The sequence below is a fragment of the Lytechinus pictus genome, chromosome 1 (genome assembly GCF_037042905.1).
Source record: "Lytechinus pictus isolate F3 Inbred chromosome 1, Lp3.0, whole genome shotgun sequence".
Taxonomy (NCBI): Eukaryota; Metazoa; Echinodermata; class Echinoidea; order Temnopleuroida; family Toxopneustidae; genus Lytechinus; species Lytechinus pictus.
In genome coordinates, this window is record NC_087245.1 from 16,208,645 (window position 1) to 16,233,050 (window position 24,406).

A 24,406-nucleotide genomic window follows, 5' to 3' on the forward strand; every position below is an offset into this window, starting at 1 on the left:
TGGACGTGATTATTACAGGTATCAGAAATAAGACAAGTATAATTTCAGGTTACTAGATGAAGGTTACTGAGGTCATTGCACATCAATGAATTTGGATAACAATTGGTATTTTGTTCATTATTTTAAAGATATTAAGTCAAATTAAATTAAATTAAATTATTGGACATCACAAAAAAAGGAATGAATGACAGTTTCTGAGTCAAGGTCAAACATCATTTGAGGTCAAAAACATGGATATTGTTATCAAATTATTGTTTTTTTTCTCTCTCTCTGTCTTTCAAAAGATAATTCATCTTACCTGTTTTCAAAGACAGCACTGCTGGTATATTGGGTTGTATTTTACAATATCTGTGCAAGATAAAAATGTACCGATTTGGATGTTTTAAAGGCAATTCGTAATTTGGGATGGGGGCTGTGAGTATTCTTTAAAAAGCTAATGACATAGTGAAGCATGTTACTCATTGCCTATTGAAAGTACTTTTGTTCTCTTGAAGCCCCCCCCCCCTCCTCCATATGCTCTTTATTCCAGCTAAGGGTTACAGTGCACTGAAGTCAAGATTTATCTGTAAAATATCACCTTGAAGAATTTTCAGGGAACATAAAAGCAAAAAAAAATGCTTCCAGTACTGAGTGAAGATGATTAATGATGATATTATAAATGATACAATGATGATTGTGATTATGATGATAATTATGATAGTAATAATGATAGGCTTAGTTGATACAGTATATTGCTTAATAAAACAATTATCTGTCTCTATTGCTATCAATTATCAGCACTTACCAAGCAAACATAAACAGCAGCTTAAAGCTATAGGGCCTATTCACTTACATGTAGGTCTATATGAAGATATCAAGATACCAATGAATATAAAGTTGTTCAGGCATCAACATCTCCCCAAAGTATTGCCTATATAGTATTCAATCCTGCTTGAACTAAAAAAAGTTATTAAAATGTATGAGCTAACAACAAGACTTTTGCATTCATATCAAATGTATACATTGTCTTGCCCCACCAATTTGATTTCACACTGCAAATAGCTCCCAAATCGGAAGACAAATTCCTGCTAAGGGTTTTTTTTTCAAATGAAGAAATATCTGCTTATTTGCAACTATTTTATTTCTGGGATATTATAAATATTTGCTTTCACACAGGCAAAAACTTAATAATACCATATTGATCCTAGTGGAATTGTCAGACAAAAAAACAAGTATTTTTACTAAGGGCAGATGTGAACACACACCGCATAGACCGCATAAATTATTGCCTATATAGTATTCAATCCTGCTTGAACTAAAAAAAGTTATTAAAATGTATGAGCTAACAACAAGACTTTTGCATTCATATCAAATGTATACATTGTCTTGCCCCACCAATTTGATTTCACACTGCAAATGGCTCCCAAATCGTAAGACAAATTCCTGCTAAGGGTTTTTTTTTTCGAATGAAGAAACATCTGCTTATTTGCAACTATTTTATTTCTGGGATATTATAAATATTTGCTTTCACACAGGCAAAAACTTAATAATACCATATTGATCCTAGTGGAATTGTCAGACAGAAAAACAAGTATTTTTACTAAGGGCAGATGTGAACACACACCGCATAGACTCTGCATGCATGCAGTAGTATATCATGGTGATCTGTGCTCTCATGTTAAGGCAATCGTTTGATGTCACGAGTGATTAGAACATATGGATTGAGAAAAGGGCAGCACCACACAGGCCACTGGTAGTTGCTTCAATTAATTTAAAGGCTACTCTGTGGTCATCCCGTCTATTAACAAACTTAACAGTTTTACCTACCCGATTGAGTAACAGTACTTGCAAGTAAAATTGATCTATGACTACCCTATAGAAAGCCAACATGTATATTAATATTCATTCTGAATATGAAGAATACTTGGATTAAGGTGAGTTTATTGCTCCCGATTTCAGGCCCAAAGCAAAGCGCGATTTGCGTTTAGTTCAAACATGGTTATAAATGTCCTTTCTCATTTCCATTTTAAATGCTGATTTAAATGATCTTAAACTTGCAAATAGCAATCCCATTTGTAATTGAAGTTTCTTCAAGAGCACAGTTTCTGGGGAAGCATAGATAAAAACATCACCAATTCTTTAGTAACACATTGTAATTTTGCTTTCATAAATGGAGATTCTGGTTTGATTGAGATCACAACTTCATTATTATTGCTTTTCAATAAAGCATGTGCTCTACCTTGAATTCCCCTCCTGATTCAACTTATCATTTTGCTATTAAAAACCCCCAGCAGTACTCCATGGAAGGTCAGTCACGTTCAGCATTTACAATGTAACATTGATTCTGCCTAAATTGCAAAGGAGGTGTAGCAGTAGTTGTAGCAGCAGCAGCAGCAGTAGTAGTACATGTAGTAGTAGTATTAGAAGTAGAAGTAGTAGTAGTAGTAGTAGTAGTAGCAGTAGTAGTAGTAGTAGTAGTAGCAGTACATGTATTAGAAGTAGACATCACTCACTCACTATTTCTGTTGTATTTTATTATATGAAATAAGTAATATTTCAATTGTCTCTTCATTGTTATGTGAAAAAAGTTTTATTCCTTCATGAAGATGTGGAATTACCATTGTTTTAACATTTTGTGGTTCAATCAAGTTTATACTTATTGTCAAATCTGTAAAAATTGAAATACATATATTGTATAATCTAAACAATAACAAACAAAGGAAATACTAGTAGTGAATAAGATATATCATCAACTCTCTCATTTGAATATCACTTAGTTGTGCATAAACATGTACCTTTTTTTCTGAAAAATAAGCTTAAAATGAAACGTTTTTGTAAATAATAAGCTTAAAATGCCATAACTTTCTAAATTTACCTCTGATTTTGATGAAATGATCAGCTTTATGCTCGTTTGATTTTTCTCTATTGATTCAAATCAACATTTTTCTTTGATGGACTTGACTTTTTAAAAGAAAATACCAAAACAGATGATCAGAAGATGAGAATATTAATGCAGGTCTTTAAAAAGAGGTTAGGTCTCATAAAGTAAATTTTAGAATAAACTGTGTCCATTTTTAGCTCTGGACACTCAAAGTTATTCCACTTTTTCTTTCTTAAAAAAAGAGAAAGGAAGAGACAAGAGAGGTGGAAGATGACAAACAGAGATTGCATGGCAATTTAAGAGCAGCAATGTGTAGATAGATAGTGATCACTGAGTGTTAGTGAAGGTGAAATAAAGGGCCCCCTGCACTGTCGGGAAGCCAAGCCCCCAAGACTAGCCGGTATGCCGACTGCTATTTGTGGCATGTTTTAATACCCAGAGCTTCCCACTAAAGCCAGGCCTATACAAGTACATCGGGGATGGGTACTACGTGATGCGTCCCATACACAAACACACACACCAGGCTTAACCGGCGTATCATGTGCATTTAAAAGGGGGAATGCTTCCATTCAAAGGTTTGGAAAAGTTTGGCGAGTGATGCGTGATTGTGACATCTCTAATGACCATTCATCTTGACGTCATGTAGAAGTGGAACTATCAGACAAGTTTTCCTGGAATCTGATTTTGGCCTCAAAATATCCTCTGATTATTGCTGTTAATTTCCTCAACTGCAAAATCCAAAGAAAGACAATATATTGGATGCCTTTTCAGGAGCTGTTAGCTCCGTGTTTATTTATTTATTTCTTTTGGAGCTATCTGGAAGCCAGTGACCCTACCGCTTAGGGTGGGTCAGGAGCTGGGATGGGTGTGCTTGTTATAGCAGTCTAATTCCTGTTAAGTCTTTCCATCTGTGTCGGACGCATCAGTGTCTCTTGAAGGAGCTAACTCTTGGGTCCGTATACTGGAAGATACTCTGTCACCGATGTAGTACATCGACTCCTGGAGTGGGAAGCACCCTGTGGTTGTGTGTATGGATTGGTAGAGTTGTGACGCTTTGAGGGTTAATGTCTGAGTGTGTATCTGAGAAGGAAGAAAGGGATCATGTCTTGGTTTTGAACACCTGGATTGTATTACCGAGTTGATTGACACGTTAGGAGAGCCCCTACTAGCCAAGGATTCATGCTGATACACGGAGGGTGTCGAAACAAACAAATACATGCTTATCGAGGCGGTGTATAGGCAATAGGAGTAAGTCATCAGCCAGGTCGTGTTCCTATAGTTATCATTCATTCCAGTTTATAAAATGTCTCTGAGGATAGTATTTCATTAAGCTTCTGATAAATTTAATCCATAGCCTACTGAATTCTCTAAATCCCTTAGATATTTATACAGAGAACGTTTGATCCTGTAGACAGCATAGTAAATGTGACTTTATTACAGTTTGCGAATGTTAAGCCGGGATCTTTGGCTTTCTGAATCATTCAAGTTGAATAGCATTATGTAATTGGATTTGAAGTATGCAGATACACATAAACAACTTTATTGTTAACATAAATTGATTTTCATTTGACTTTAAAATAGACAAGCTTTATCAAATCATCGGAAGAAACTTTGGCTCATACTATGGCACCTAATGTGCTAGTCAATTGCAAAGATGCATTAACGTCTTGAATAGATTTATTAACCCATCTCGGAATAATGCAAATAGATATAAAGTTGAGCATGCATTGTTTTGTTTTTAGGTATCATATTAAGAATGGTTGGTATATTTGGTGAAAATAATGTAAATGTAGATGATCATTTGCATGTTACTATGTCCACAGACATTTTAATCTTGTACTCACACATAGTATAGACATTTGTGGAAGTAGATATGGATGTTTGGCAATTATTGAATTTTTCTTAAATGTGGATTCTAGGAAACTTACAATATACCTTTACATTTTGGTATTCTTGCCAGTATTCATTTCAATATTGTTCATCATCTTCATTCTGCTAACACAAACTTAAAAAAAGAATTTAATACTTTTTTTTTACTTTCGAAACTGAGGAAACATTATAGTTATTTGATATGTTCTTAAAGGTGTTCTCACACTTGATCAACAGTTTTATATTTTTCATGTTGGTCAATGGCAATTTAGTAATCATCTTGACTGTTTTTTTACCTTAGTCCAACAATAATATAGCATGAGCTCGCAATAATGCAATTGAAGATTGTAGAAGACTAAACAGAGCATAACAAGAGCCTTACTAGCATTTCTGTCTAGATTGGTCAAGACGGACACTCAACTGTCATTGACCGACTGACTAGTGTTCTAAGTATTCAGATCATGTCATATATTCGTTTGCACAGAGATGATATGATGATTACTTTTCTCTTTTTATAACATTACATATTATATTATATTTATATTTTATATTTGTGTAATTTTTAGATGTAACCATACAGTATCGGTAGATTCAGGGGTTTATAAAGGGGGGGGGGGGGCTAAAAATCTTAAATTTTGTGTGAGCACTTCTTTTTAAAGTGAGTTTCTCAGTGGAAAAAAATAGTCATTGTTTCCCATAAAAATTGGCATGCCCCCCCATTTTATACTAAAATAACGTACCATGTTCATTGTGACACTGTGCATGTACAGCTGTCTCTGAATATAAGTGCTTTGTTTCTGTGTCTCTGTGTCAAAGGTATGAACGAGGGGGGTGTCATTTTTCTCCCTCTCCCTTCTTTAGGATCAGACCCATAAGCTATTATTCCTGATCTGAGTGACTTATCAAGATGTGATTAGTTCTAAAATACACCAAACAGTCATCTTTGGTAGATGTAAACATATTTGTTGCCCCCCACCCGGAAGATATGATAGATATAGTTTTCTTTATTTGCTAGGATAGTCATCCTCATTCTATACCGCCTTGCCTCACTTAGTGTACTCTGTACTTAATTTGTTGTCATACATGCATGGTTTTGTTTGTTTTCAATCTTCGCCACTACTTTCTTCATCTTTCTGGCCCAATCCTCTCTCTGTACTTTCTACCTATATCTCCTTTTAATTACCCTTTACCCTTACTCACTTTTTCTCTGTCTGTCTCCCTATGCCGTCTTTATCCTTCCCCATCTTTTCTTTTCTAACACTTTTCATTCATGCATGTACAATGTGCCTCATTGTAGTGGTTAGAATTTGCGTACTTAATATGTATTATGTTCAATACAATGTATAACTTTATTTACTTTCAACAATTTATTTCCTTGTATTATAATAAGAAGTACTAGTAATTTTATATCATTCCATGTTTGTATTTGAGTATTATTCTATTGTTGTAAATTGTACACATGTTTTTATTCAGCCTTTGGCTGCGAGGCATGTTTTTAATAAACCATTATTGAATTGAATTGAAAAAAAATTTACAATTAGTTTATCATCACTATATTTCTACCATGTATCCCATGGCATCAGGTAGGGCTATATACATTGTAGGTCTAATCTGTTTTACATAAAGCTGATTAAAAGGTTGTAGGATAATTTGTTTTCCAGTTTGATGACTAATAGTACAATAGTCTGCATGTTAATCTTTGTTAGATGTTAACATACCATACACATGTATTATTCTCAAATGCTACACAAGACGTAATCATTTATAATTAGATATGTAAATTGACCTAGGTCAAGTGTCAAAACCATGTCTGGGCCATTTCTGGTGTTCACACATCACAAACACATAGTTGCTATTTTACAAAGCCCCATAGTAAAGCAATCAACAGAGTGATTTCTGAACATGTTAGAGCTTGATTTAATGGGATCCATTTATAAGTTCATGTCCTTTTATTTTTTTTCTTTGCATGATTTTTTGTTGTATATTACATTAAGCTGTATATTTCTTTGGCAGATGTGGCATACAATTTTTATTTTTTTTTCTTAAAAAAACATAAAATGTTGTTTTTGCTGGCATTTTACTCACATCAGCATGTAGGCAACCATGAACATGCACATAAGATAAATTGAAAGACATTTTTTTGGTTAAAGAATCCATGGATTCAAGACAGCTGTGTTTATCCATCTTAACATCCTTATGTAGGTAGGCTGTAGAAATGTGATTTGTAAATTGTGTCAATATATTACATTTGTCTACAGTGTATATTTTGGGTTGAAGAGGTCGCTTGACCTTAATGCAAGCCTCCATGAATCAAATCTGATTGGGATAAAGTGGACAAGACTGGTCTCCTAATAGGGTTAAATTATGGCTCGTTCAGACATGGCCAGGCAACAGAGCTCAGTCAGAGTACAGTGCAACATTCGTGTACAAATTCAATGGGATTAAGAGTCAAGGAAAATACAGCAGGGCTAGGAAACCTTTTATATTGCTTGGTAAACCCCCCCCCCCAAAAAAAAGAAACCTGCTGGCCATTTAAATTATTCTTCAATTGAAGAGATGTATGTTTATGTTGAGTTTGCTAGGGCAGAGTCGTGACACCACATACCTGTATGCATATATGTCGTGCAATAAATCTTAATGCAATTATATTTAAAGATGACTCATAGTATCATAATGAAATGATTATTATGAGTTTTTTCTTGTCAGCCTTGTACAACTTCTTTGGAGTTAAAGCTTCATATTATGTATAGACCTACTTTATTACCATGGGGTTTACGATGTGTCGTTTCATGGCTGAACACTGAAAAGGAGATTAAAAGGGATTGTTTTCCAGGTTTTTACTTTAATTGTTCACAATTATTTCTTTTCTTCAAATAAATGCTACTGTTAATAGCAGGTTTCTTCGTAAGACCATACGGAAATTGATTAAAGTTTATCCATTACACCTTATGGCCCGAATTCACAAAGGTGGTTTTGAAAACCACCGTTGAGTCCATGGTTTATGCAGATTTCCTGTATAAATTACGCTTAATTTAGCGCGTATTGGGCGCGTGTATACAAAATGTCCAATTCTGATGCGCGCTTTTGTCACAGTGCGCCAAATTGATGCCTGTTACCATGGTTAGATACGCTATTTATTCATGAGTCCACTGTTTGAAGAGTTGGACTCATGAATAAAAACAGTGGACTCATAAATAAAATAGCGTATCTAACCATGGTAACAGGCGTCAATTTGGCGCACTGTGACAAAAGCGCGCATCAGAATTTGACATTTTTTATACACGCGCCCGATACGCACTAAATTAAGCGTAATTTATACAGGAAATCTGCATAAACCATGGACTCAACCGTGGGTTTTCAAAACCACCTTTGTGAATTCGGGCCTAACTAGTCTGCTGCCCGCTACTGTAGCAAATGTATGTACCATAAGTAGGATGATAAGAAATAAGTAGTTTGTAAGTGATAATGCAGAGCCATTCAAAGTTACCTGTAAGTTTAGTGTATAAGGAAATTACATGTATGATTCCTCTTTTCATTGTATTAACCTCCTTGGTATTTGGTCATATTTCAATGTATTGAATTGAACTGTAAAAATTGGAAGTCTTTGTAAGTGAACAAAAAAAAAATGAAACTGTCTGCAAATTTTCAGCTCATACTATAGGCTTCACAATGGAAACTAGGAAAGATATATAGAATGCTTGTTGCTCATCAACAGATACACCACTTAAACAACCGTTATAAGTTATGAATTCACACAAAGTCCTGGAAAAGGAATCCCAGCATATTTTGTGAATGAGTTGAGACTTGAGAACAGTCACAAACGTGCAATTTGACTTACATTGAAAAGATACATTCATGTACAGTGTGATGTTCATTTATCTTTATCTCCATGTATGAGTCATAGTATACTTTCACCCACCAGGCTCTGCATTATGATCCATGTTGGTATTCTGTCTAGTAGAATTACAAACCATTTCTCAACTTTTCACATTTTTTCTTATCATTTTTAGGGCAAAGACCAATAGCAAGCCAGCTGTCAGCACCCCAGTAAAGAAACCAGAGAGACACAAGATTCGCCATGGCGACAGTGGTGTTTACTCAATGGAAATGGACGATGATGGCCCTATAGGAGACGAGAAACAAAAAGAAGTTGGCAAAATGAAAGGTAAGCATCAATCATTATTAATGGGCATATATAATGTATGTAGTTGGCTTGTCAAATAACAAATTGGTCTCAAGAGAAGTTTAGTCCAAGTTGCGCCAGTATTTGAGAAGCATGAGTACTCAAGTCACATTTAACTCTGGTAGTCTGAAAACCAATAAAAAAAAAATCCTGGGGTGGTATTCTGGAACACTGTCATAACTTTTGTCATAAATGTTATCATTTCTCTCCGAGTTGTGACACCGCTATGATTGTCACAAATCGGTATTCTGAACATTGTCTTTTCCCTGTCATATCTCTCAAAGTTCCCTCCCATCTTTTCGGAAGCAAACCAATCAAAATCATCGTTAGTTCCCAGTGGGAGCCCTTCTAGCCAATAGGAAGGCCCCGTGGCAGGTAGGGCGTATCCCCAAAACAGTTGCTGGCATCGCACAACTACGCGTATATTGATGTGCTTAATTACAAAGAGAGACAGGGAGCTTTGATGGATTTTAGAGGAGAAGTAGAAAAAGAAGGAAAACAGAGAAAAAAAGGAGGAATAAATATGTAGGGCCTAACTAATTGTAGCATGAAAAAATAATTTTGAAAATTGTCATGGATGATGAGTGAAATTAATACCACAATCTAATTTAAATAATATCCGATTATTTGCTTGACATTTAGTCGGCCGGGTATCGGGATATTTGGTACTAAAAGATATGACAAAATTTATGACTGCTACCCCCTGTCATAACTTTTGTCATATCTTTTGCTTGTATAAAAGGATTACGCGCATTTAAAGCCGCGTATTTTTGGTGCACGCTAAAGAGAAGAGACGAAATTTATTACAATTTTTTTGACAAAAGTTATGACATCCACCAGAATACCGACTTTGTCATATCTCTGAGATAAGATAAAATACAGAGAAAAGACAATGTTCAGAATACCGCCCCTGGTTCCAGGTGCGTATTATATTTGGCTAACCAAGGGAAATTTCCACAGAAATAAAGTTACTGTCTATACTTGTATATTGGCTTGCATCCATTAGCATGTGACATCTCTGAGATGACAAGACTTGGAGGGGCAAATTATTGTGTATAAATGATGGCTTGCCCTTCTAAACCATCCTGCCGACAACGGTTTCATCTCTTAATATACCCACATACAACCCTGTGTTCGTTCATCATGGATTATTATGATCAGTGAGTGTCTGTATCTAGCTCCAATTTGGAGACAAAACCTCTTATCTCCCAAAGCTTCATTGCTCAGAACAGTGAAAAAAATACGACTACAAAGGTCCATACCACTGTATTCAAATTGCTATTCTTCTCCTTAATAGTTTGATGCAGTGACTTATCTATATTTTCTAGAAATGGTGCTGGTTTCGTAACAGGACATCACTGACTAGGTTACCTATTATTTAAACAATGTTACAAAACAATTTCCTCAAAATGTGATGTAGGACGCCTTGTCACTGAATCCTAGGTATAACAGGATGTGAGCCGACTACTTGATAGTTTGGTATAGAGCCAGGCATGGTGTTAAAACCTCATGCCTTGCTGCTTCACGTAGCAGGAGGGCGTGCTCCATAAGATGGCATAGGAATGCAAGGTCGGGATGCCTCCATGCTGGGATAATACCTGCTAAAAATAATAGATGGACAAATCAGGATCTCACTCCACTCTCTTGATTGATATGCATTGTTTAACAATGCGTACCCTCTCATCAGTTTAATGTCAATTTAGAAATTATACGTGTCTTGCTATTAATATCCGTTTCAAGGTTAAGTGGGATTTTTATATTTATATCAGTGGTAAAGATGGCTACGTGCCTTGCTATCAATATCCCTTTCAAGGTTAAGTAGGAGTTCGTGGGAATTCACATATTTCAGCCTTTCCACTCTAAAATGCTGTGACTACAAGTAAAGGTGTCTAATTAATACTGTTTAGTAGTTAATGACATATATTATGTGTTTTGTTCATCAATATTTGAATGTCCTTGTGTAATGTCAAGATTTTTAAATGCTTAATCTTCAAGAAAATTGCAAAGTTTTTGTGAAGCAAAATTTCATTTGAGAAATGAACTCATCCCGAAGCTTACAAATAAACTGGCAAGCTAAGTTTCTTATCTATTCTGTGGAGCTTATTATTTTATATGGTGTATTATTTGATGTTAATTGAATTCATTCATTTACCTGTTGATTGGTTATCTATTCAAGTATTTATTCATTAAGTCGTTAAAAAAGTTTTTTTCTTCCTTTTGTCCCCTCTCTCACTGGGAGCATTTCATGAAAACACTTGTTGTATGTTTTATCCGGCAGTCAAAATCAAAATAAAGGAAATTTTTCAGATTCTACAACTTGTCAGACAAAAATTTTGATGAAATGCTCTCCTAGAGTGTGTATTATGTATGTAAGAAATCTGCAGTCTCTTTGTGAAAAGAGGATATAGGTATTTCTTTCTTGCTTTCATATCTGCAGAAGAAAGTGTCTTTCTCCATGGTGAACTCCCCCAAGCTTTTCAAATATTGTTCTGAGTCAAAATCTTAACAATTAATAATTAAAGCATGCACGGTATTGTTTTTTTTTTTTTTTTTTTGATTAGGTCTATGTCATAACATCTCAATATCCTCTTTGTATGAAAGGGATAATAATGAAAAAAAAAAACTACTTGCCTTTTCATTCTTCTCTGTTTCTCATGTATGTGCAGAAAAGAAAGCCGCTCCTAAGGTGAATACCTCACCGGCATCTTTCCTCTCCCAGGTGAGGGATGTGATGATCAAAGAAGGGAATGAAGTAAGATTTGCTTGTCACATCTCAGGAGAACCAAAACCACAGGTACAGTATATTAACACCTACCCAATGGGTGAATCTAACTCTCATTAAAAGATTAAATAATTAACATTGTCTGGGGGAGTGGGGTGTTTTGAAATATATGACATCAAAATCACTGACATCTTGCACAACGCTATAAAAAAAAATGTTGTAATATTAGGTTAAAGGACAAGTCCACCCCACCAAAAAGTTTATTTGAATAAAAGGAGAAAAATCCAACAAGCAAAACACTGAAAATTTCATCAAAATCGGATGTAAAATAAGAAAGTTATGACATTTTAAACTTTTGCTTAATTTCACAAAAACAGTTATATACACATCCTGGACGGTATGCAAATTGGCAGACTGATGACGTCACCCACTCACTATTTCTTTTGTATTTTATTACATGAAATATGAAAAATTCTAATTTTCTCCCCATTGTCATGTGAAACAAAGTTTGATTACTCCCTGAACATGTGGAATTACCATTATTTTAACAGTTTATGGTTAAGTCAAGTTGGTCCTTATTGTCAAATCTGTAAAAATTGAAATATTGTATAATTCAAACAATAAAAAACAAAAGAAATAGTGAGTGATGGACATCATTGACTCTCTCATTTGCATATCGCTGAGTTGTGCGTTTAACTGTTTTGTCAAATATAAGCGAAACTTAAAAACGTCATAACTTTCTTATTTTACAGCCGATTTTGATGAAATTTGCAGCGTTATGTTTGTTTTATTTTTCTCTATCGATTCAAATCAACAATTTTCTGGGGTGGACTTGGCCTTTAATATCAGACTAGATGTGCATTGTCTATACACCTAGGATAATCAGAGGGGACCACTAGCATTGTTAGTGAACTAAATGGTCGAAACCCTGTTTCTCTTAATTTGCTTTTTTTTAAATCCCTTGCTGACTGTATTTTTAATTGAATTAAGAGTGTTGTATAGCGCATGATCTCCGTTTTCAAACTGTATAATCAGCAAAGTCATAATTAATTTTGGCAGATTTCTGTTTTTATCTGGGTTGTCATATGTCTTGGTTGAGCAGGTGTACCGTATTTAGAGCTATATATTGAATTGTTCCAAGTATGTGTAACAAGTTATGTAAAGAAGAATATCCAAAGGGGTGAACCTAACTCTTATTAAAAGATTAAATAACTAACATTGTTTGGGGGAGCGGGGTTTTAGAAATATTTTAAATTAAAATCACTGACTTCTAGCACAACGCTACCAAAAAATGTTATTTATTAATTATGCAGGGTTTGGTTTCTGGATGAGAACGTAATGAATGCTGACTACATGCTCTCCATTTTGTTTATGAGTAAAATCACACTTTTTATGATTGTAATTCATACTTTTGATTAGGTAAAATGGTTCCACAATAGCAAGAGAATTCACTCGACACACGATCCAAGGATAGTAGAAGATGGCTTTACTACAACCCTCACTATATTCTCAGCTCAGCTTACTGACCTAGGAGAATACTCCTGTGAGATTTACAATGGAATCGGTGAGAAGCAAGCCAGTTCGGCAAAGCTTACCGTACAACCGGACAGGACGAAGAAGTCGTCGGGTCGGCTTCCAGAATTTCTTGATTTCTTCAAGGACATGTCAGTCTGTGAAGGCCAGGATGTGAACTTGACGTGTAAGGTCCGAGGTAATCCCATCCCAAAAGTCATTTGGCTCTACAATCACCGCCCTATCCACGAAAGTGGTGACTTCAAATTCTACCATGAGAATTTCAGTCACCGACTCCATATTGTGGAGGTTCTTCCAGAGGACGAGGGCGTGTACACTTGCAAAGCCATCAATTCTTTTGGGGAAAAACAGATCAGTGCTGAACTCTTTGTCGAAGAGCAGACCCAAGGGTTGGACAGCAACAAAGGGCCACATACTTCTGCGCGCCCTTCGTTTCTTATACACGTGGAAGATGCAAAATGCTGGGAGGGGAATGGCGCCACCTTTGACTGCAAGGTGACAGGTTTACCAGAGCCTGAGATTCAGTGGTACCACGATGGAAAGGAGATAGAAGCCTCCAACCAAGGTCATTATATCATCGACAGAGGCAACAATGGAAACTGCATGTTGGTCATCCCACATGCGACAGTAGCCGATGCTGGAGAGTATGCTTGCGTTGCAAAGAGCAACCTTGGAACGGCTCACAGCATTGCTGAACTAGTCGTCATTGAAGGTAGGTCTTTCATGATTAAAAGATTCTTACTAGGTTATGTTCAAATTTCTTAGTCTTGAGAACATGTGTAAATTACAACATAACATTGATACGTCACACATATGTTTTTGTTGTGAATCTTGTTGGCCTGGCTTGAGTACATGCTTTGCAAGATAGATTGGAATGCTTTTTAAAAACTCAACTCAATCCTATTTTAATTTCTCATGTACATGCATGATGTTTTTCTTGTTACTTGATTCGCGACTTGTGCTCTCTTCCAAGAAGAAGAATCTATTTATGTTTCATGCCCACAATCTGGTACTGACAAAATTCTTTCTTTGTTGTTTTCATTTACATTGTTTATAGGCAACATTGGTAACTGCAATTTAACAATTATTCAGTGTCAAGGAAGAGATTCTTGACAACATCAAATCAATGTACAAACAATCCATCAATTTGATAATAAAAGACACAGCAGTAAATGTATCAACCATTCAAAATTACAATAATGAGGAGAGTCAAAGACAGTCATGTCAGAAACTCTTGATAATAAGGTCCTCATTTTTGTTTCAGTGAGGCTACCACATTGAACAACCAGCAGGCCAAACCTTGCCTGACATTTCAGTGCATTCTCGCATGTAGGTAATGTAAAGAATAAATTGCTTTCAAAATGGGAGAGAATGGCACTACTGTGGTTATTCCTAACTTGAGAATAATCAGAAAATCATATTCTATAATTAATCAAAAGAAAGTAAATAAAAAGATGAATGTGTACATTTTGTCCAAAATGAAATACATGTAGAGTGTATTCTTGCATGTAATGATGTCATTATCTATGCATGGCAGCTGACCCCAAACTTTCCCTACATGAAATCACCCCAATGTAAAAACTAACTTCATGTTAAAACAAATTTCCTTTATGTTGAACATGTGTATGTGTGGGATTTCTTTATATTTCTGTTATTTTCACCCCATGGCCAAGGTTCTAAAATTTAATTTAAACTTTCATTCCTTTGAAATTGCCTTTTCCCTTTCAATTTCATTTCTTTAAAATTAAGATGTGCTGGAAAAAAACCTCTTTTTAATACAGCATCTCACATGTAATTCAGTTTCAAGGCACCTTAGAGTGTTTAATTTAAAAATAAAAAAAGGTTGAATTCAAGAGTATGAAATGGTTCATCATTGGTATTAGCTTTAAATTCATGTGATATTTTTAAAAAATCAATTGTTTCATTGAATTAATTTGTAAGCCTTCAGTGTCTTACATGCTGCCATCTGTTGTTTCATTGTGACTGGTACTTGGTATGCTATGTGGCATTCTCTTGGGTATTTGATTTCATTGCTTGGAAGTGAATTCATTGCGTCTGCTCTCCAGAATCCCTTGCCTTCATAAAGGGGCTTTCACAATCGCTCTTGTGACCGTTTGTGATCATTTGGTCACAATATATGTGACCTTCCTTATTCAGGCGATATAATAATTATTATATATATATATATATATTTGTTTTTTCTCCACTCACCTTTTTTAGATTTACCACATTTGCTTATTTACATGTATACTATGGTTTCTTCATAATACACCCCCTCTCTTCTATATTTGCTTTTACCTTTTTAGGCAATTTGCTTCCTCTTTTTCACATATACAGATTTTTTTTTCTTTCCTACTATATAGTCTTATGTTTTTTCCCGTCACACCTAGCGGATTACCATATCAGTTACACCATATGTGTATATATTTATATATTTTTTCATATACATTTCTTTTTTGGATATATTTATATACATATCACTTATAGATACATATTTACACTTACCTTCTTCTCTTAGTTTGTTTAATGCTTTATCATATATACTTATATGTCTTTTGCACATTATCAGTTGTTCCCCATTCTTTTTCTTCCCCCCCCCCCACTCTTATGCACCAGTTTATTAAGCCTTTCTTTGTAACTAGTTTGACCCACCTCTCACTAATTCTCTAGTTATTCATCCCTCTATCACTGTTTTGTTCCAGATCCTGTTTGATGTTGCCTGCCTCATTATCTTAATCCCTCTTGGCCTTACTTACACTAACTTCCCTTTGTGTCTGCCTACTCCTTTTCTTTCATCCCCTTCACTAACCTGATTGGTCTTCTCTACTCACTAATGCCCCTTTTGTCTCCTTGTTTCTAGTGTTGCTGTAGCTTGTTTGTGGTCTATATTATGGTTGTTCCACTTTATATGTTTGTCATTTTGCCTCCGACGAAGATTCTGCTAGGATCGAAAGCTTAGGCCCCTTTTTGACTTTACAATATATGTTGCACAGAATCGCAACGGTTGTAAGCAGTCGCACTTGCATCACCAATTGTGAAAGGGGCTTTAGCAGTACTGTGCCTTGAGGATTGGCCTTTCCTTTTTATAACTCTTTGCATACTACCGTAATTCTGAGGGGATGATAATAATGATTGTTGCTCTTTAGGTATTTTCTGTGACTCCAGCTTTTCTTATTGCATCTTTGATACTGGTGACTCAGTATTCTAGAGATGTAAATGGTAATAATGATAAAAATAATATAGGGTATGTATACTGCACCCATATCCATCTTTTTAGGTGCTCAAGGTGCTTCTTTATTACCCTGACTGGTGCTCACGGCTTTTTTTTTAAAGAATTCTCTGGGCAATTCAAAACCTCTTGACTTCTTGGGCTTATTGAAAGTATTTGTAATTGTTTATGTGGTATTAAAGGTCAAGTCCACCCCAGGAAATAATGACTTGATTAAATAGAGAAAAATCAAACTAGCATAGTGCTGAAAATTTCATCAAAATCGGATGTAAATTAAAAAAGTTATGACATTCTAAAGTTTCACTTATTTTTTCACAAAACAGTGATACGCACAATTAGGTGAGTCAGTCGATGATGTCCATCACTCACTATTTCTTTTGTTTTTTATTGTTTGAATTATACAATATTTCATTTTTTATAGATTTGACAATTAGGACCAACTTAACTGAACCATATAGTATTAAACAATGCTAATTCCACATGTTCAGGGAGGAATTAATCGTATCACTTGACAATGAGGAGAAAATTAGAATATTTCATATAATAAAACACAAAAGAAATAGTGAGTGGATGACGTCATATTCTCCTCATTTGCATACCAGCCAGGACGTGCATATAACTGTTTTGTGAAATTAAGCGAAACTTTAAAATGTCATAACTTTCTTATTTTACATCCGATTTTGATGAAATTTTCAGTGTTGTGCTTGTTGGATTTTTCTCTTATTATTCAAATCAATTTTTTGTTGGGGTGGACTTGTCCTTTAAATATAATCATCATCATCATGATACTACCACAGTTTTCCTTGTGCTTGTAATAGTAATAGAAGTAGTCATGGAAGGGTAAAGGAAGTAGCAGCATCAGATTCACCAGACATTCATGTTGCCTAAGATGGAAAATGGATGGAATAAGTCTTACGTGAAATGTGATAAAGCCACAGCTTTTGGTTATAATTGTGTGGGGAAAAAAGTTTGAGAAGTTTTATGAAATGCATGACATGATGATGTTATGTTTACTACATGTATTCTGATCATAGACTCGGATTGAAATGAATCTTACATGTAAAATTCATTTTGAGTGTGAAAAAAATTAATTATGATTTTTAAAAATGATATAAAACATTTTATGAATTATCAATATTTGTTCATTTATAAACAAACCTAAGGTATAAGCTGTTCATTAAATACAAATAAGAAAGTTATCTTATGACTTCATTCAATCAAAGATAAAACTCTGAGTAGGGGCATGTGAGTAAAAATGAATGGTATCGATGTCTGATACAGGAAGGTATGCTTTGAGGTACCATGAATGCAGGGCATTTAAATATCTATTTCATATCATTAACATGGTAAAAATAAGATATATGTCATGACTTAGTAGTTTCGATTGGAACACTTGATAAAAGCAGAACATGGTTCAACTATGAATAACCCTACAGTCTTGAAAATGATCTTCGGAACTGGCATTTACAATGTAGGCCTTTCCTCCAATCCACATTACCAGAATACCTGGTAGAAGATTGATGATGAAGACGACCTGGGTTCTAGTCTGCTGCATATCACTGCCTGGGATGGTTTGTTTTTCAACCATTCATCAAAACTGCTTGTGGTAACACACAGATGTGAATCGCTCCAAGGAGTAGCCCACAGGCCTTATCTTAATCATACTGTATTAACCTTTTCATAATCAGAGCGATATCTCATTCGAGCTGAGGTCTTAACTAATAGGATATTAGTATAGCAAGAGTAACTTTCAGCTGCCACTAATATTCAATTGACCTTTATTTTCTTTTTACAGTAATCACTAAAAAAATATTAAAATTGTAATGATAATAATAACAACAATTTATTTTTTTGCAGTACTATAATATGACAATAAAAATAAACAGGCAACAATGAACAAAATGTATGAATTAAAAAAAGCTACCTGGGGAAGGGTCGGGTTTTAAAAAGCAATTGAAAAGTGCTAGTAATTTTTCAATGACCAGGCAACTGGTTGGGATTTAAGACTCATTTACCAGAAATATATCAGTTACTGGTGGAGGGGGGTTGTAGAGGTCAAATGTCAAAACAGTGTTTTTTCTCTTTTGGTTAAAAAACTGAGTGTGAAACCAATTAGTGACTCGTTGGTTCTTGTTTACGACTATGTAGATGTAATTCTGGTCCGTATACTTCTGTCCCCTTTTATGACTATTATCTTGCAAATTGCTATTTACTTTTCATGTTTGTGGTATTCCCTGTCCAAAAACAAACAAAAAAGAATGCCAATACTGTGTGAGTAAATGGTCCTGTCAGAAAGTACTTGAGAATTTCTGTAAGTCAAAAACTAATTCTTGACAAAGATGTCATAATGGTTATACTGTAGTCTTCTTTAGCTCAGGTGTTAATACATAGTAGATGAATAAGGTTTGTCGTTTATAAATTCAGAGGTGTTTTAGTATATTTTAGGACATGGACTGACTAGATGTTTCTTGCAGATTAGGTGAACAGTATTTCTTGTGACCTTTGTAAAGGTTTATCAATTCTTTGTGGTAAGTCAAGCTTACATACATTTTTTTAAAGGCTGTTAACCCATGTAACTTAAATAGGTGTAATCTTGACATAAGCCTTCGTCTTCAAAGTTTCCCTAGATGAAACATATCAGCTATCAAATGTCTAAGAGAGTCTTTTTTTTTTTTTTTTAAGGATCTGTTCTTTTTTTATTCTATCCACCATTTTCCACCCTTATTACATTTCCTTTTTTTTTTATTCATCCTCTTCTTGAATCTGTATTTTACTTTTGGCTCCGCTCCTTATAATTTTTCTTGAATTTGTCCCTTTGTAGTGTCTTCTTGCTTTTTCCTTTAGTCCTTCTTTATCTTCTCCTCCTAATGTTTTAAGTTTTCACCTAAGTTTCCATCAATAATTTTACATAGGTCTATCACTGCCATCTAATATTTTCCCTAATTCACGCTCTCCCTCTATGTCATTTGCATAATTCTCAATTTTCTCTCAAATAAAGACCCACATTTTTTTCAGTTCTGAGCTTATCCTTCCTCAGCTACTAAAGAAAACACATTAAACTCACATTGTCAATGACATGATGAACTTGACTAAGGTGTTTAATGGGTAAAGCCCCTTTTACACCTTCAAGGATGCAACACGGATTATCACAGATCTTGGTCCATAGTCATCGGGGGCGCCAAATTGATATTTTTCTACCATTGCCAGAGTGAATATGGATTTAACTGGGTATTTACATGGAAAAGTGTGACTTCTGCAAGGATAGACAAGGTAGCACTAGGGATCTGCTTGATAAGCTACCGGGAGTCAACACGGAATACATGGATGTTACCGGGTCCTTACACGGACCTTCACGTTGGCTTACGGTCTCTACTGGTATATCTAAGTAGCATTGGCCAAGAAATTTCTTTCATTTTTGCAACGTCTGAAGCGTACACATCCATGGTCATGAATGCAGACTATTGCTAATGTACGCAAACAATGGACAATTTTTGACCTTGGATATAGCCAGTAATAACAAGGACCTCAGGGTTCTTACAAGAAGCCTCCCGGATGCATTAGGTAGCTACACGGATGTACAAGGTGGCTACAAGAATGAACACGGATGATTATCCATCTGTGTACTCCCGGAAGTCCCGGATAGGCCGGTACATCAAGGATGGCACCGGATGAGTAGCCGGTGTGTACATCCTGGACTGTACACGGATGACCCCCGGATTGACAATCCGGGATGATCCATGTTGGATCCTTGAAGGTGTAAAAGGGGCTTTGGTCTGTTTGCTCAGTGTATACATATGGAATGGTAAGAACCATGAGAACACGCCATTTCGGGAAGAAAATTAAAATGTATTTCCATTTTAAATGGTCCACTGAAAGATTAAAAGGAACACAATAGAGTCTAATCATATGTCTCACACATTGGCAAATTTAATCATGTTCTGGGTTGTATACCTTTCCATATGATGTAGGTAGGGGTCTGTGGAAATGGAGCTAAAAGGGCTCTGAAGCCATGAATTAATATTGATTTGACTTTAAAAAAAATCTGAACTGCAAGGTACCGCTTCCTCAGCTACTAAAGAAAACACATTAAACCCACATTGTCTATGATGTGATGAACTTGACAAAGGTGTTTAATGGGTAAGTCTGTTTGCTCAGTGTATACATATGGAAAGGTATGGACCATGAGAACATGCCATTTCAGGAAGAAAATGAAAATGTATTTTCATTTTAAATGGTCCATTGAAAGATTGAAATGAACCCAACAGAGTCTTATGTCTCACAAGCCTGGGGAAAAAAACATATGGCACATTTTATCATGTTCTGGGTTGTATACCTTTCCATATGATGTAGGGAGGGGTCTGTGGAAATGGAGTAAAAGGGTCTTGAAGGCATGAGCTAATACTGATTTGCTTTTTTTTATCTGAGCTGCAAGGTAACACTTGTCACCTTTGCCTGTAATATGTTATAAAAAGTGAAGCCCAGCAAAAACTGCACCCCGAAAATGTTGCTTAGTGCTTCAGAAAATAAAAAAGAGAAGGGAATATAAAGTGAACGGAAATATCATCTTAATGTGATCCTATTGTGAGACATAAGACTCTTGTGTGCTTATATTGTAAATTGTTTTTATGTTTTTATGGAAATGTGGAAATAAACTTTGAACTTTGAAATATTAATCTCCTCAGGAGATTTAGTAAGAGGTGATTCTACAGTCGCAGATATCTTGAAATTTTCTGCATGAAGTTGATTTTTTCTTGCATTGTATTTTTTTTTAGAATCCGTATGAACAATTTTGAGTACAACATGAATCAAAGTTCAGTATTTTTTTATATTTAAATGAGAATGTTAGCCTACATGTATGCCTTTAATGTTCTGCAGGGTATAATGTTGACATGGAACAGGGGGGCACTACTAATTGAAATAAGATGAATAAACTTAAAATCTGTGCAATATCTCAAAATTTGAATTCAATCTTGTAACTGGAAACTAAAAAATTGACTTAAAACTCAATATGATTTAACCTAAAATTGAAACTTTGACGGAAAGAAATTCCCTAGATTAATTGAATGTTATTCGATACCATGAACCCAAATCACCTACTACACCATATATTCAAAGATACGATTGTTTAACTTTACTAGTGTGAACACCGCAAAGCAAAGCTACATTCACACGAGCAAAATGGAAGGTTAATCCTGCCTAGCCATCATTTGATCCAGTAGGAATATAGCTGGCCAAAATTGATTTCCTATTGACTTAGCTTGAATAGTTGAGCGAAGGCATTAGAATTGCTGTTTTTCAATTGCATTGTAGATTCTGAATTGCTTAATCTTATCAGTGATCAGTGAGAACACCACGGTGTGATGCTACTACTTCACACAGCCAAAATTGAATGTTTATCCTACTTGGCCATTACTGTATCTGATGTGAATACAACAGGCTCAGATTGATTTCCTAATGATTTAATATACATCTTAGTTTACTATCTGAGAGGAAAGAGTTTAAACTGTGGTCATGTTCCCTGATGTTTAAGTGTGGACACAGCAATACGAGGCTACATTCACACAAAGTGGAAGGTTAATCATGCCTGGCTGTTAACTTAATCCAGTGTGAATACAACAGCCCAAGATTGATTTCCTAGCGACTTAGTTTGCTAGTTGAGCAGAAGGAGTTGAATTGTTGTTCCTTCTCCTGAGTGACGCATGCATGCCCTGCTCCCTATCATTTGGACCTCAAATGTCACCAAACCCAATCCGCTGTCCTCCTCTCTCTTCGGGAGAGCAAAGCAATGCTTTGAAGATGGTGGAGAGGGGAAAGATAGGAGCAAGACCAATCTTGGATTACCCGTCGTCGTCGTCGAGGCATGTGTGAGTGTTTGATATCCAGGGATTCGCTACGTCATCAAGCCAATAGGATTTGGGAAATGGTGGATTTAGTCCCCGCCGGCTAGAGAGATGTGGAAATTGGATAAATGGTGTTAGGAAAGGACCAAACGACTTTGTATGATAGTTTTTGTTTGTACATGATAAATATTATTCCTACCTCACCTGGTCAAAGGATGATTTTATGGAGATATATGTTTAATTGAGGTGAGTTAAAATCATGTATATTCCCCCCTACCCTCTTGTCCTTCTCCCCCCCCCCCCCTTCACCCCCTTTTTTAGTTTCTTCCAATTGGATGTTATCCTGATCTTTGTATTCATTTCATTTTCTTTTTTGTATTCATAGTTTCTTAATATGAGTTTATGATGAATGGATATATGTTTTCATTTTGTGGTAGCAGAGCAATACTATGATTTTTTTCAAATTATTCATATAGGTACATTGACTGATGATTTTTTTTCTTTATCTTTATTTATTTTTGAAAATATAATAAAATTCACAGATGTGTGACATAATTCTTTTTAATTTTACATAATGTATTTCTCTCTCTCTGACTTTCAAGACTAACACACCGTTCTCATTACGGTTTCTAAAACTAGTTTACTGGAAACCGCTTCAGGAACTCGCTTTGCTAGCGTTCCCATTTGATGACAAGAAAGTGGTTTTAAAATCACTTCACGTAAAGCGATCTTGTTGCTATGGAAACGCTCCCAGTGGGATGACTCGCAGCGTAGGCATTCTACCCCTGTCGTGTAGAGTAGCGCGCTCAAAATGTGCGAAGATCGCTTCCCGAAGAACAGTTGTGTCCTCACTCTCAAACCAGTTTAACGAGGCAAAGCGATCTTGAAAACTATATCATGAGGTGGTATTTATGAACTGGTTTGGAATATCACTTCCAAGATCACTTCGACCGTTTTCATTACATATTAAACTAGTTTCCAGTAAACTAGTTTTGGAAGGTAGTGAGAATGGTGTCATAGTTACATTTGTAGAAAGTACATGTATGTTAAAAGAACTTAAAATGAGTTATGTGATTTTACATTATGAAGAAATGAGATATTACATTATTTGAATAATTTTATTTTCATTATTTTGAACTTTGTTTTTTATTTTGATTTTTAGATTAATTTTAGAATCTCTGCATGTCTCCTTCCAAAACTCTGCATGCTAAAGGATTGAATAACTGTTGGGAATGACATAAAACAAGGTCAGAAAAGTTTGATCTTCTTTTGTTCAAATTACTTTTACCTTTCTTTGAAATTAGATAAATTGAACGTAAATGAAGTAGGCTTATATTATAATTAGTGATCTGTGGATGGGTTATATATGACCTCTCCACCTTACTCATATCGTTTGCAACAAAAGTTTATTGGTAGTGATCATTGCAATCAAATATCCACGTCAAAAAGACCCAAACCATGAAATGTTTATCAAATTGTGACAGAAAGCCTAATTACACAGTTTATCTAACAAATACTTCTAGATGCTTTTGATAAAAAGCTATCACCAGTTAAAGCTATCACCAGTTTACAAAGCTTCCAATTGGCTGTGGTTGTCATCAATGGTAAATTTGAAAAAAGGCCTATTAATCATGTCAGTGTGCTAAATGCTCCCCTTCTCGGGAGGCCCAGCAGGCCAGCCTCCATCAGAAGCCAGGCCTCTTGTTAGCTATGTTAATAAGCAGTGGTGAGATCATGTTTCTTCCCATCCTCTTCAAAGACCAATTGGGCTTGGGGAAACATGACCGTTCTTCTGAGCCATGGTTGACCTATACATCTCTAGTAGTTTGTCCTTAATAGCTTTCAATAGCCCTATACTGTCTTCCGTTCATCTCGTGAATGTAGGATACATTAACTCCACATGTGCATGATATATCCATGTACCTTTGTGTGAGGATGATGTTTACCCTTGTGTCACGTTACCCTAGACCTTATCTTCAATAATGATTAACAACACAAATAAATCAACCTGCATAGTATAGGTACATGTTTATTTTACATGCACCATTACCTTTGTCAGAACTGGCCCAAGTTGCAGGTAATTTACTATAGGCATAGCGTAGAAAGCACCCTATAATCCTAAGAACCTACTTTGGGGAGGTACTTTTTCTTCAAAGTAACCCCAATATTT

At 35.4% G+C, this 24,406-nt stretch overlaps 2 protein-coding genes across 2 annotated transcripts in view; both read left to right on the plus strand.

Moving 5' to 3' along the window:
- The first annotated feature begins 3,345 nt into the window (after positions 1–3,345).
- Positions 3,346–23,467, plus strand: LOC135153609 (myosin light chain kinase, smooth muscle-like). The gene is made up of 5 exons (XM_064097150.1): positions 3,346–4,108; positions 8,740–8,894; positions 11,579–11,706; positions 13,054–13,879; positions 23,399–23,467. Exons 2-5 carry the CDS (start codon positions 8,831–8,833, stop codon positions 23,401–23,403), a joined length of 1,023 nt encoding a protein of 340 aa, XP_063953220.1. The 5' UTR covers positions 3,346–4,108; positions 8,740–8,830; the 3' UTR covers positions 23,404–23,467.
- The window catches only part of LOC129263901 (obscurin-like), a 54,530-nt gene continuing 52,241 nt past the window's right edge, over positions 22,118–24,406 (plus strand). Inside the window, exon 1 of the mRNA XM_064097141.1 lies at positions 22,118–22,482. The gene's annotated coding sequence lies outside the window, so the exon portion shown is untranslated. The remainder of the gene's footprint in view (positions 22,483–24,406) is intronic.